The sequence below is a fragment of the Camarhynchus parvulus genome, chromosome 1 (assembly GCF_901933205.1).
Source record: "Camarhynchus parvulus chromosome 1, STF_HiC, whole genome shotgun sequence".
Taxonomy (NCBI): domain Eukaryota; kingdom Metazoa; phylum Chordata; class Aves; order Passeriformes; family Thraupidae; genus Camarhynchus; species Camarhynchus parvulus.
This window is the reverse complement of record NC_044571.1, coordinates 60175857-60189406: the sequence shown is the minus strand read 5'-3', so window position 1 is coordinate 60189406 and position 13550 is coordinate 60175857. Positions and strand designations below refer to the sequence as shown.

The window sequence follows — 13550 nt, the reverse complement described above, 5'->3', positions numbered from 1 at the left end:
TGCACAATTCTTGTATTAAATTATACTGGCTCATTTTTTAGTGTGCTACCCTACATCTCTGCTCAAAGACTTCAGAGTAGAAGCTCCAGTCTACATCCTAAGGATCCTCTAAGACCCTAATTGTAGGTTGGCTTTTTGCAAACACTTGCAACTTGTGAAAGACCAAGGCTAGTTATTGTAATGAAAACCTATTGCACAGTTATTACATTATTCATGATGTGTAGTTCACATTTTCAATTTTCTTGATGCCTCACAAATAATAGCAGGTTTGATCTCTCCTGTTGCCCTACCTCCACAAGAAAAATCTTGTGTTCCCTCTGTTACAAGGCCTCCATTCTGCTTTTTAATCTTGGTAATATTTTCATTACTTTTCTTTCTTCCCAGAATACCCCATCTCACTAGCATATATGCTGACTGTGTTTTCTGACTGCTCAGGATATCTTTATGGTTGTCACTGGGACAGAGAATAGCACTTGCTGTGACTACCTGGGTGTGATGCACAGGTGGACATTCAACCAAACTGAATGACTGAGAGGCTCTAGGCCACTTCTTGTTTAAATTCTAGTCTTGAGATTAATCTGTTTCTTAAATAACTGGAATCATTCGACCATTTGTGTTTGTTAATTACCCATATAACAATTTGAGAATAAGGTTTGGGAGTTTGGCCCTGCTCTCACCATACTAATATATTTTTATTTTCTGCTGAACAATAGAAAAGAAGCCATGCTTATAAGCAAGCTCTTCGAGAGGATGAAAACAGAAGATTAGAGGAAATGAGGCAAGAACAACAGAGGAAGGTAATTATACATTAACAGTTTACATATTGTATCATTTTTGCATGCTGTGAAACCTATTAAATACACTGATTACTTGTAGCCTACGCACAGAGCTTCTCTTTAGCAAAAGTGATTCAGTCACTGTTTTCAAATATTGTGAGAGAGATGAGTCAAGCTGTAAAATTTGAACAGGGACAGGGCAATTATCTTCTGAGTTCAAGGCTGTTTGCATCTGGAAAATGAGCTCCTTTTCACCTCTTCAGTTGAATAATTGTGCAGAGGCCTTTTTGACCATGGCAACCGATTTCATAGGCTAAGGAAAGCAGTTTACTCTCTTGCAGGCAGAAGTCTTACTGAGGAATTAAGGATGATCTTTCTGAATTGTCTCTTTCTAGAAAATTGAGGGCCATGGGCCCTGCTTTTTCAAATGGGAATGTGGAAACGCTCAGATTTCCTCTTAATTATAGCATGCCTCTCTGTGCCCTTGCTGACTACCTAACTAAAGAGTTTTGAATTGTCTAAAAAGCAGGCATACCATAAATGCAACCTTGAACTCCATATTCTGCATATGCATCATGCATTGCCTGAAATGTGTAGTCCCTCTGGTATAGATTTGGGTACCATATCCACATTAAGTCCACCTACCAAAGGTGATGGCACTCTGCAAAGTTACCTGTCTTGGCTACAGGTTTGACTGTGAAAGTACAGGGAGGGCAGCACTTGAAAATCTAGCAAATCACTTGAAAATATGTGAGCAAGTCCTGAGCCACTTGCTGTGCCTCTGCTGTTACTAACATCCAAATTTATGTTAAGCTACTTCCACGGCGGGAGAATTTTAGCACAACAAATTCCATACACTGAGTTTCTTCCAGAACCAGAGAAGTTGCTCATTCCCTGTCACTGATATCTTTCTTTACATGTTAGGGATGTGTCCTCATTTCATAGTATTCTAGTAACTATAATACTGGGGAAAAAAGGTGGGGCAAAAGAGAGTCTCTTCATTGCTATCCCATCAGGTATATGCTTATTCCCAGAACCTATACATAGGAAAAATTTTTGAAAGCCAGCCTGGATGGGTGTAAGGCTGATTCCTGTTGTAGTCTGTACATAGATACTTCCAAAGAGAAAATGACTACAGGTGTAAATTAGCAAGCCCCGAATTCATGTGTTTGGTTTAAGGGACTTGTGTAGACCTGTAGACTCTTCAGCAATTTCCATGGGTTGCTAAGGAGGTGTTGGCTGCTTCTAAGGCTGCTCTTGTTTGCTATGTGGTTCCAAGGTCTCCTTGCCTTTACAGTTGCTGCTACCTATTGTGCAGAGTAATGGACTACTTACAAACCCACTGTAAATAATATGGATTTTAAGGGCTCCAATAATTGTCCCTCAGATATATGTTGGCTCGTTTCTACTTCAAACTAATATTTATTAAAGTAATTGTGAATTCTGTCTTGTGTGTACCTCCTAGCACAGTGTAGCTATAAAATGTGTATGTATTGTCACTTCCCTTTTTTTCTTCAGAGCAGGTTTTAGTATGTATTGCTTGATTTAGAAATTTTCAGTACACTTTGAACACTGCATCATGTACACACAATATATTTCAGAACATTACTCCAAGAGAGGAGTCGGCATATTGGAAAGTCAGATACTGAGTTTTAATTTTCAGGTTGAATAGTTATTTAAAATAGTGAAAATTGAGGTTGGCTTTTTTATTTCTTAATCCTGTTTCTTCTTTTAGGGCTAGACAAATATTGATACACAACACATTCTCAGTTATTGATTTTCTCCATACATTTATTGCATAGTTTTTACTTAATGTTCCACTTAAATTGATTTTAAAAAAAAAAGTGGTCATGTGGTTTCATTCAGTTATTGAAGCTTTTATCTAAGTACATCATTTTATTTTAGATTCTATTCCTACTGCTGTGCAGTTGCTATGGAAAATATAAAAGATGGGTCTGTTCCTATGCCTTCCCCCTTGCTCTGCAAACCCAAATCTCCTTTGCAGAAAGATCTGCAACCTCTTAGGTGGGTTGCAGGCAGAAGGAGCTGGACAAACAAGCACACATACAGACCAGAGTCATGCCAGCTGTGTTTCCTTCACAGTTTTGGCTAAAATTGCATGAGCAAACTCTCCTCTGAAAAGAATTCGCTTTGACACTGTTTATACACCTTAATACTACATAAGGCTGGTAGTCTGCTGCAATGCTGGGGGCTTGTATATGTTCCCACCACACCATTTTCAACAAGCTCCATTTTCCCTCCTCACCCTGAAGGGAGCCCCAGGGAGCTGGAGGTGACCCACCACATCACATGGCCCAGATCTCATCTTCTGCTTCGCTCTGCAGAGGCAGGAGGTGAAGGACATTTCTCCTTCTTACTCTGTGCGCATGACAGCTGTGTCTGCTCCTCACTTTAACTTTCATCCCCCTCTGACCCACTGGGAAATTCAAATCTGTGTTTTGGGACAAGGGGAAGCAGACTGGTGTCTGGCATTCCCCTTAAATGTAGGACAGTAAATGTCAGAATCCTGTAACTTACCACTTTTCAAGGCACAAACTAAAAGTTATCCACATGCCGAACAGAAAAACCAGCTCTGTTTTTAACATAGTGCTGTCACATAAGGGAAATACTGCTGAGAGAAGTTCTGACTTTAGCTGATGTTATGATATGGAATTATTAGGGTTTGCAGCATAAGTATGTTAATTAAAAGTAAGTTAGTTTATTTGTTTATTTGTTTTTCACTTTTATCATTGCCAGGCTGAATTATTGGAATTTAAACAAAAGCAGGAGGAGGAAACCAGGACAAGAACACTAAAAAATGAACAGAGGAGGTAAGTTGCAAAAAAAATGCAAAATACACTGGAATTGAATTTCCACCTGGAAAGGGCCTCAAAATTGCAGGCACTCATGCTTCAGAACACTATTGCAATGAGGATCCCTGACCTCATCTCTGGTTTAGCTTTGCTTTCAAATGAGGCACTAATATCCATGATTACAGCTGCGTGCTGCATGCAGAATGACCCAGAGTGCCTTTCTCACTTTATTTGTCCTATCAGCATAGGACACAGCATAGAGTAGAAGCAATTAATAGTGTTACGGATGATACACACTTTATCTGTGTATCTGTATATGAACCTACATATCTATATATTTTTATATCTGTATTTTTATTTCTTTTAGAAAAGTCTACTTTGTCCATGGTGCATCTTGTGGCTGACTGTCTCTGAGGTCAGCAGGCAGAGCTGGGACTTGGTATCGATTCAAATGGAACCTGCAGTGCAGCAAGGCCTTCTGCAGCTGCATTTCTTTGTGCCCCAGGCTCTGCCCCACTGCTCTCTGTGCTCCACACTTCTCATCTTCCACTTCTGTCATTTAACTGACTTTTCATTATCCTGAAGCACAGCTTTATTCAGCCTTGTGTTCTGCTGATAAAAAGAAACAATGCTCAGGCTCAAAAGTAAAAACAACATTTGTTTATTAATTGTTATTTTTTTAAATAATTATGTAAATATAAAAAAATTGCCTACTTCTGTAAGCAGCCACTCTTCAGACTGCTTTCATTTCTTTTTTTTCTCTAGCAAAGACATTGAAAAAATTACCGTTGAAGTTAATGAAGGATTTTTGATTCAGTCCATCTCATACACATAGAGAGAAATAACCCAGTATTTTCCTTTTTATCTCATTCTTACCAACACATTGTAAAACATTACAACAACAGTCATGTCTAAGCATGTATGTCAGTCCTAAGCAGTAATCAAGGAGAATAATACACAGTTTTCCAGAGAATCACAGAATGATTTGGGTTGGAAGGGACCTTAAAGGTCATCTAGCTCCAAGCTCCCTGACATGGGCAGGGACACCTTCTACTACACCAGGTTGCTCAAAACCCCATCCAGCCTGGCCTGGAACACTGCCAGGGATGGGGCATCCACAGCTTCTCTGGGCAACTTGTGCCAGTGCCTCAGCAGCCTCATAGTGAAGAATTTCTTCCTAATATCCAATCTAAATCTACCCCCTTTCAGTCTAAAGCCATTCTCCCTTGTCCTTTATCACATGCCCTTGTAAAAAGTCCCTCTCCATTTCTTTTGTAGCCTACTTTAGATACTGAAAGGCTGCTATAAAGTCATCCCACAGGCTTCTCTTCTCCATGCTGAACAATCCCAATGTGAAAATATTTAAAACAGATTGAGGAAAACTGTGTATGTGTCCATGGTTTCCAGATTGATAGAGCAGTGCAAGAAAATGCTAGAATCACAGCTGGATGGAAGAGAAAGTTGTCAGCTGCATAAATTGTCTCCAAGCTTAAGTGTGTTCTTCCAGTTTTTATTAGGAAATCAGTACTTCTAGAAATTTGCCTTCTGCACTGAAGGCTGAAAAATTACCTAAGGTGACTTGTCAAAATATGTAACCTCCCTAAAAAGGTGGGTGGTGGTACACAGGTCATCTTTCTATGGAAAATTTTGGTGCATTATGAACAGCAGCCAAGGTGTGCCTCTTAATCCCAACAGGCTGATCCCAGGATAAGGATGCATCTGGTGAATTGAAAATTAAGTCCACCTGATCTCATGCCCATCCATGGTTATGCAGCACAGGCTTGAAAAATACAGGAAAATGGGCACTGAACAGATGGGAAGGGAGAGCCACTCACAGAATGTTGAATTTCAGTAGTTTGTGAACTTCTCAGCTGTCTTCCATCATTATTCATTTTTTATTGTACTTTAAGGGTAAATAATGCTTTCCTGGACCGACTCCAGAACAAAACACAGCCTAATAACATCTACCACCCTGGATATACTGGACTACCTCAATAATGGCACCTTGGTAAGTTTTTTGGTACAGAATGGAGAAGCAATGAGATTGTTCAAATGTTGAATTTTTCTCCAGACACTGTTGTGTGTCTGTGTGTGTTTAGCCTGCCTGACAGAACTTACAGCCCTGGCTGGCTGTCCTTAATACCTTTCAAGAAGAAATTCTGTTTAAAATATTAGCTTTTCAAATGACAGGAGGGAGAAACAGCTGCTGTTGCAGCAGAACTCAGTGACTTTGTGAGGTACTCACTGCAAGGAGCCACATCCAAGGTACTTCCTTAAGTTCAGAACAAGGATAGTGAAATCATTAGGGATTTTTTAAAAGTCTTTAAATGAAAAGTGCTTGGATATGCTATAAATATTTTAATATGGAATTGAAGTGGAGGAAAAAAATCCCTTCTCTATATCTGTAGCTATCTATCTACCTATATCTTTCCAGGTACAGCTGTTCATTTTTTACCTATATAAAATTATTTCAAAGAAGGCTCAACTACATTTCATTTAAAATCAGTATTTGTAAGGATTCTTTGAAGAAAAGATATCTTGGCTGTAATCTATTAAACATAAATTCATTTTTTCAACTGTCCTAATGAGACAATAATGTGACTGTTGTTTAGAATTGCACTTTTCAGTGTAAAAAAAAAAAAGTAATTATATGTATTCCCCATCATGAAATTTTCCACTAGGCTGAAATTCTGTTGATGAAAGGACCCTGGGACAGGAATGGTAGAGTTAGGAAGACTGAGAAGCAAAATTATGAGAGTCTAAGAGAATTTAGTGTGTGTGACAGTGTAGAGAAACGTGTTTATAAAATATAAAAGCTTGAATTGGATTTGTTGGTGAGGGTGTGTATGTTAACAAGTGAATACCAGGAAGAGTTCGGTTCAAGCATCTCCAAAGTCAAGGCATGGTTGAAAAGCAGATATTCTAGCTACTGGAATTTTCCATGTACTGGAAGTGGGAAAAGGTTGTCTTCATCACTACAAGCTTTGGACAAGCCTAGGGCCCAGGAGCCTTGTAGTGGTTCTTGGTCTTGGTGAGAGGAGACAGGACCTGCCAGCTCAAGCTCCCATCAGGTCTGTGAGCAGACATTAGCAGCTTTGCTGATCTGAAACACAAAGCATGTCAGGCAGTCCAGAAGCTGATGGAAGCCAAGTTACACATGTCCAGGCTAGTTAAAGAGTGTGAGTAAGAGAGCACAGTGTATGGCAGGCCTGAGCCACCTCCTGAAGGACAGCATGTCTGCAGATAGCAGAATTAGAGACTGCAGGCAGGACACAGCCACCTGATGCAAAGAAAATGCAAAAGATAAAGTCTGCTGGAGAGTGCCTGGTTAACAAAGACAACAAGGGCACTTTGAGTCTTTTATCCCCATTTGTGTACTGTTTCCTGATAAACTCCAAGGAAAATGTGTGACACAGCCAAGATCCCCAACATCTTACTCGAGTATCCCCATCAGAGCACCTGCCTTCCCCCCTGGAAACCTTGCCATTGTCTGCAGAGGTGGCAGGGGTTTGCCTTTAGCCAGATGCACACACTCTCTTTCACAGGGTGAGTGTTGGTACCACCAAATGAGTGTGCTCAGACCAGGCACAGTTTTAACAACAGATGACTATGTGAGGAGTTTTTTTTAATATATAAATTCAAATAATTCATCAATACAAATGCAATAAAACCCCATGTATGGAAGTGATAAATGTCCCACTCTGTTATTTACTTAATGACTCCCAAAGAGCCTGCCTTCTGCTGGGTGATGCTAGATCTATTTTTCCTTTATGTTATAACATGAGATTTGAAGACTAAACAGAGAAGGAAAATATTAAAATATGAAAGAATATGTCATAATGGATAGGAATTAAAAAAATGGGTATTGGTAAGAAGTACAAGAAAGAAAAATAATCTCTCAAAAGATAGGCTAGAGGCAGCAATATTAGTGTCTTTGGTTATACCAAGATTCTTCTCCTTTCCTTTGGGATTGAAAAAAAAAAGAACTGAACTCCAGGCAGGGCTTACGGGTCATGTAGTCTGCAGCCTGGCATTTTACATTACAAGGAAGCTGACTGAAACAGGTCAGACTATATACTAAGATTAAAAGAAGGTAAAAAAGTTCCCAAAGTAAAGACCTGAAGGTAATTTTTGAGCCTATTCCATCTGTGCAGTGGCACCAAAGAGGAAATATTTGTTTTCTTTCCCTCTTGTATTCTTTTCCTCGTTTGCACTCTTTACAGTCATGACAACTTCACACTTAACAGAAACTGAATGTTGTGCTCTAGTGTTGATGTACCTACTCTATTTTTCACTGTTGGTTCTATTAGCTTGGTTTCCTAAAGAAATGAAGTTTGTACGATGACGCTGTCTGTGTGCATGTAATAAGATTTCCCAGCTGCTGGCCAATCTTAGCTAAATTTGAAAGGGATTATAAGTCTCAGAGATAATTAAATTTCTGTGTGTTTTGTGAAAAGCAGTGACTAGCATAGGAGACAGCCTAAAACAGTGCCCACTCTGAGGGGTGGTGCATTCTCTGCATTGTTTGACTGCAGCCCTCTGGCGGATCAGCGTGGGCACAGCTCCAGAGCAGCTGCAACTCTGCCCTGGTTTCCTGGGGGCCAGGGGATTCAAAAAGGGACATGGATATCACAAATGACATGGAGAAAAGGGGAGGAGGCTGAATATATTGTGTATGTCTGGGAAGAGGGCAGGAGAGCAGTTACATTGTCCAATTGTCCCCTAAGCAATAGGAAATTAGTTTTCATTAATTCAAATCCCCTTCAGACATTTTGTGTTTTATTAGGAATATTTATAAGCTGTTATATCAAGAAGGATCTTCATGACTGTAATTTTTCCTGCTTTTTTGATTATAAATGCCAGGGCACTCTCTGGGTGGCTTTGTAGTTTCCGTTTTTAGTGGTGAAGCAACATAATGAAGTTCCCCTTCTATCTGTGAGGTACTGCACCCTTGAGAAAGCCCAGAGTCTTGCTGTATGCTATCAAGAAAGTTCTAATGCCCTTTGCACTGCCTTTGGCATAAGGATAAACCTTTCAAGATGAGAGGATAAGAAAATTACCGTTGTCCTTTCAATATCCAAGTTTAATAAATAAGATCATATAATGGAATCACAGAGTGGTTTGGGGAAGGGACCTTAAAGATCATCTAGTTCCAACCTGCCTGCTACAGGCAGGGACACCTTCCACGAGATCAGGTTGCTCAGAGCTCCAGCCAACTTGGCCTTCAGCACTTCCAGGGATGGGGCGTCCGCAGCTTTTCTGGGCAACCTGCTCCAGTGCTTCACCACCCTCACAGTAAAGAATTGCTTCCTAATTTAATCGTGATTCATCTGGGACTTAGAACTGAGACAGTATTTGTTCACTGTTTTGGCACAAATGATCAGTAAAGCACTTTTGTTGTTACAAAAGAATAACTTTTAAACAGTTGCACATTTTGTTATTCAATGCCTCGTGAGATTTGCCCATATCCAAATATGTAAGGATTTGCAGAGACCAAAAGCTAATTCATGGCAAGCCTGTAACAGAGACCTTGTTAATGTTTTGCATGAAAATGGGACACTGTCGAGTACCCTTTTGTTTATTCTGTAAGTGGGGGAGGTCACATTGTGAACATATGAAATTTATAGGTCTCCTCTTTAATGAAATGTTTGTTGTCTGGCTGAAACTCTCTGAGCCATAGCAAACCCAGAATCCAGAAGGCAAAGTGACATATTACATCTTCCTGTCTCATGTCTCCACTATATCCAGTGTGATGCATAAGAATGAGAAACGCTCCCTTGAGTGCTGACTCTGCTCTTTCAGTGGATGCATAATTCTAGATATTTGCTGTGCAAAGCAACTATGGCCTGAATACACACGTGTAGTGGGACAGGAAACCCCATTCTCTTCCTTTCCCATGTGCAGAACAGGAACTCAATAAGATGTTGGATAAAATTGTTTTGAGGAAATATGATTTACGGATAAAACTATTTTGAATAAACATGGTTTGTGAGTCTGCATTTTGTTTAGTTCTTGCAGCATGACCCATGGGAAAGTTTCTTTGGAGTCTCAACCAGCACTTGATTTGTGCTGTTTGTGACCGGTTGAAGAGGGAACAAGTCATGAAGTTTACTGTTGCACAGCAAAAAAAGCCACAGCTCAAAGGCCCCTGAAGTCACAAGGCCAGCATGCATGTCACAGGTTTTTGTAAACAATCTGTCTTTAATATACTTTCAGAAGGATCAAGTTGCACTGAAAATGCTGCTTTCCCAGAACAAGCAAAAGGCTTTTACTTAACATGGGAATATTGAGAAAAGATTATTTGTTTAAGAAGGTTCCAGAATGCAATCCACAATAGTTACATTTGTTTAAATGAATAATGTGATTTGCTAACTTAGCTTTAACTTGGTTCATCTATGTACAATCTGAGTTGAAAAGCTTATTAATTTTTTTCCTAAAGCTGGTTGTTTTCTTGCTTGTTGGGTTTTTTTCTTTTTACTGAAAGTAACATGCTTGTCTTTCCTGGTAGAAAATATAGAAACTACTTAGCAGAAGTATCAGCATCAATAAAGGGACCTCAGATGAGCAGTCCAGGCAGGCTATAGCTCAGTTTAGTGACTTAGCTCTGGCAAGGCTGTCAGACATCATGTGCAGATTTGTTTCCCCTGCCTTGATCTTGAGCTCAATCATTCTTTGCTTTGAGAATCCTAAATGAAAATAGTGGCAGTCTGGGCAGGAACAGAAGAAACTTCTCACTCTTTCAAATTATGTGGGGTTAAGGATTGAAGAATCTGAAGATATTTGAAATACTTGTGGATTTTTTTTTCTCAGCAGAAGAAAGATATGTTTATCTCTTCAGTCAATACATCCTGCTATTTATTTAGAGTTCCAATCAAAGATGTTTCTTTCTAGGACTGGAATCTTGGGGAAGGATTTGTTGTTATTTTAAGTGGAATTTCAAAATGACTTCAAATAATCAAGAAAGCACCACACAACTAGATAACCATAATTCCTTGCATGAATATGTGATTGTATTGCACATTTTACATTGTACTGTACTAATGCATTTTTTATTTTTATACAGGAGTCAAACTACTTGGAATAAAGGAGTAGCAAGGTGGGAATAATGGATTTTTTCTTTTTAGGACCAATGTCAGTATTAATTTAGTTTTGAATTTGACATTTCATGATGACATTTTTTGTAGTTTAATTTTGAAACAATATGAGAAGGGATCTTAAAAGAAATGCATTCCAACTCTGTGTTTGGGGGTCATGCAATGGCACATATCTAATCTGAAACATGATTTTTGTAAAGAATTGCAGGTAAGAAGAGCTGATGATGGCATTGAAGTCATCTTCTGGGAGTGCCTTGATATTTAGGCTAAAACTTCACTACAGCCATGTTCTCTGCCTCATAGACTGTGCCTAGATAAAGCTGAACAGCTGAGAAATGTGGCTGGGAGTGCAGGAGGTGACTTAGTAAACTTTCAGTGTTCTTAAGTGAAAGGGATACTGTTGTGGGCTGTGTTCCTCCAACTATTTTTCATGAACTAAAAGGGAGACTATGCATATCAGTGGAGGCTGTCAGTAAAACACCACTACTGAATCAGAGAAATCAGGCCCTCTGCTTTAAAATGTCCTTTTCTTAAGACTCACTGCATCTGTGCTCCTTTCTGAAAGGGGATCCCTACTCTAGTTCTCAATTCTGATACAACTATGTCTGCAGAGCCTTTTTTCCCAGGGTTGGAAACTTTTGAAGCAAATTCAGGAACTGACAAAGATTTTTTGTTCCTTAGGAGATGGGTTTGACGTAACTATTTTTTTTTGAGACCTTGCATTTTACGAAAAAGAATTTGAAATAATCAAACTTTTAAAAACCCCTTGCTTCTAACCCTTCTCCCACAGATCTAGATATGAGACTTTCTTAATCATTTGCTACTCCAACAGTTCTGTTAGTATTTTTACAGCAGGGCTTTATTCTGAAGACAGTATCTAAATAATATTGTTGGCGTCCCATGAGTTGTCTTTTCAGTTTTATGAGAAATAAAATTTTTATTAAAAATTTACTCAATTTCACTCAAGAAATGACAATGTGTAGATAAAGGCAATTCCCTGGAGGGGCAGAAATGGCTATTTTTTGCAGTCCACAGTTCTCCTATGTTTTATAAGCTGTGGACAGCTGAAGGACTTCAACACATTGGATCCTTTGTTATTGGTATAATAACAATAATGTATTTACATATGAACTGTAAAAGAAATATGGATGGGTGTATTTTAAGCCTTGTTTTTCTGTTGTTCTGAAAACACATTTCAGCCTGCTATGTCAATATATTGTTCAAAGAGGTACTAATATGTCTGCAGATAATTAGGACATTTTGTGGATTAAATTTATAAAAATATAGAAATCCCTTCATGAAGGCTTTACATAATTAAAAACTAAAACCTGTTGGAAGAAAGGGAAGACTTTATTTTCCAGTGGAATTAATCCTTGAGAAGTTGACTTTGAATTTTGTTTTTGTTGTAAAAGATAAATTTTAATTCTTTTTTCTCCCTCTTGTTACAGGGTATTGTAGAAATATTCACTTTTATCTGGCCTGACTTCATAAAAGCTCCAAGAAACTGCTCTTTATTGTGATTCTTTTCTTGCCCTGACTTCAGCTGCACACCCTCTTCATGAGCAATCTGCAGAGACTGGTTTCTAGCTGTCATTATTCATGCATACGTATTTGAAACAGCTGATTATGAAAGTCCTATTAAATTTTTAATAAGAATATGTGTAATTTTTTTTTCATAAATTGTTTTGCCTCATAGAGAATGTAATTATCCCAGTCTTCATGATCTCTGGAAAAGAAGACACAAGTGACTGCGGAAACTGCAGTAATATCTGTGTTTACTTGCTGCTCTTTACCCAGAAAAAAAGCCATTTCAGAGACAACCTAAAAAAGCAGGTAGAGAGGGGGTTTTTGGGAAGAGAAGGAGGAATGTTGCTGGGGTTTTTTTCGTTTGTTTGTTTTCTGTTTGTTCTTGTGGAAGTTTTGTGAAATTATTTTTCTCTTGTACTCAGTAGCAGACACTCAAGAAGAAAAATGTGCATTGTAGACAGTATCTTTTAAATAAGTTCTTAGAATAATACATAACATGAAAGAAAGAAATAAAGCTTGAAATAGAACTGAAATGTATTTGATCTCTTCACATCTTTTGTGATATAATGCAGTGTCTTTTCTCTTTGTCTGTTTTACCATGGTAACTTCTGTTACAGGAGTGGGGAGCACTACTCCATTAGCTTCAGTTTCCTGCTTTTCTTTGTCCCTCTAGTCCAGTGGAATTTAATTTGTGTCTCCCTGTCTCTGAGACAGATGACAACCTTTAAATACTTTCTAAAAGTCATCATATATGACCAAGGTACTTCTAATGTAAAAGAAGAGTTCACAGCACATATTACATAAACCATGAAAAGAAAAAATATCTGTGACATTTGCAAGTATGTCTTAGGCCAAGTTAAAGGTCTCCAGAACAATTTTGTTCAGCATGCAGGCATACCATGATATTTTTCCATCACCCTTGCAATATGGAAACTTCATAATGAGTCACCTGAAGGTTTTTTTGATGTTGCGATGTTTGCTGTCCCCTGTGGGACATTCTGTAGCAGTCTTTGGCTCAAACAATTACTCAGATCTCTCATACTGCTAGCTAGCTGATGTTCATAGGGAATGCTGGAGATTTAGCAGTATTTTCTGGCTTAGCCTTTCTTTAGGTAAAAATTCCTGGGAAGATCTTTCCATACCTACACAGTGATCTGTATAGCAAGTGGCATTTGGCTGTGCATTTGGACTTCTTCTTTGGAAATTAAATTTACCTCTCCCTCCAAGAAATCCCTCACCTGGCCTCCTTTTGGTAGATATTAGGCCTGGGGCTAAACATCTGCAGAGTGGGCAATATATACATGCATATACATATTTTTCAAAGGAAATGTCTTTGCTGT

At 38.7% G+C, this 13550-nt stretch overlaps 1 protein-coding gene across 1 annotated transcript in view; it reads left to right on the top strand.

Annotated features, from left to right (window-relative positions):
* The window catches only part of EPSTI1 (epithelial stromal interaction 1), a 48843-nt gene extending 38157 nt beyond the window's left edge, over nucleotides 1–10686 (top strand). Inside the window, exons 8-11 of the mRNA XM_030956002.1 lie at nucleotides 714–797; nucleotides 3534–3607; nucleotides 5500–5597; nucleotides 10653–10686. Of these exons, the coding sequence (XP_030811862.1) occupies nucleotides 714–797; nucleotides 3534–3607; nucleotides 5500–5587 (246 nt within the window). The 3' untranslated portion in view covers nucleotides 5588–5597; nucleotides 10653–10686. The remainder of the gene's footprint in view (nucleotides 1–713; nucleotides 798–3533; nucleotides 3608–5499; nucleotides 5598–10652) is intronic.
* The last annotated feature ends 2864 nt before the right edge of the window (nucleotides 10687–13550 follow it).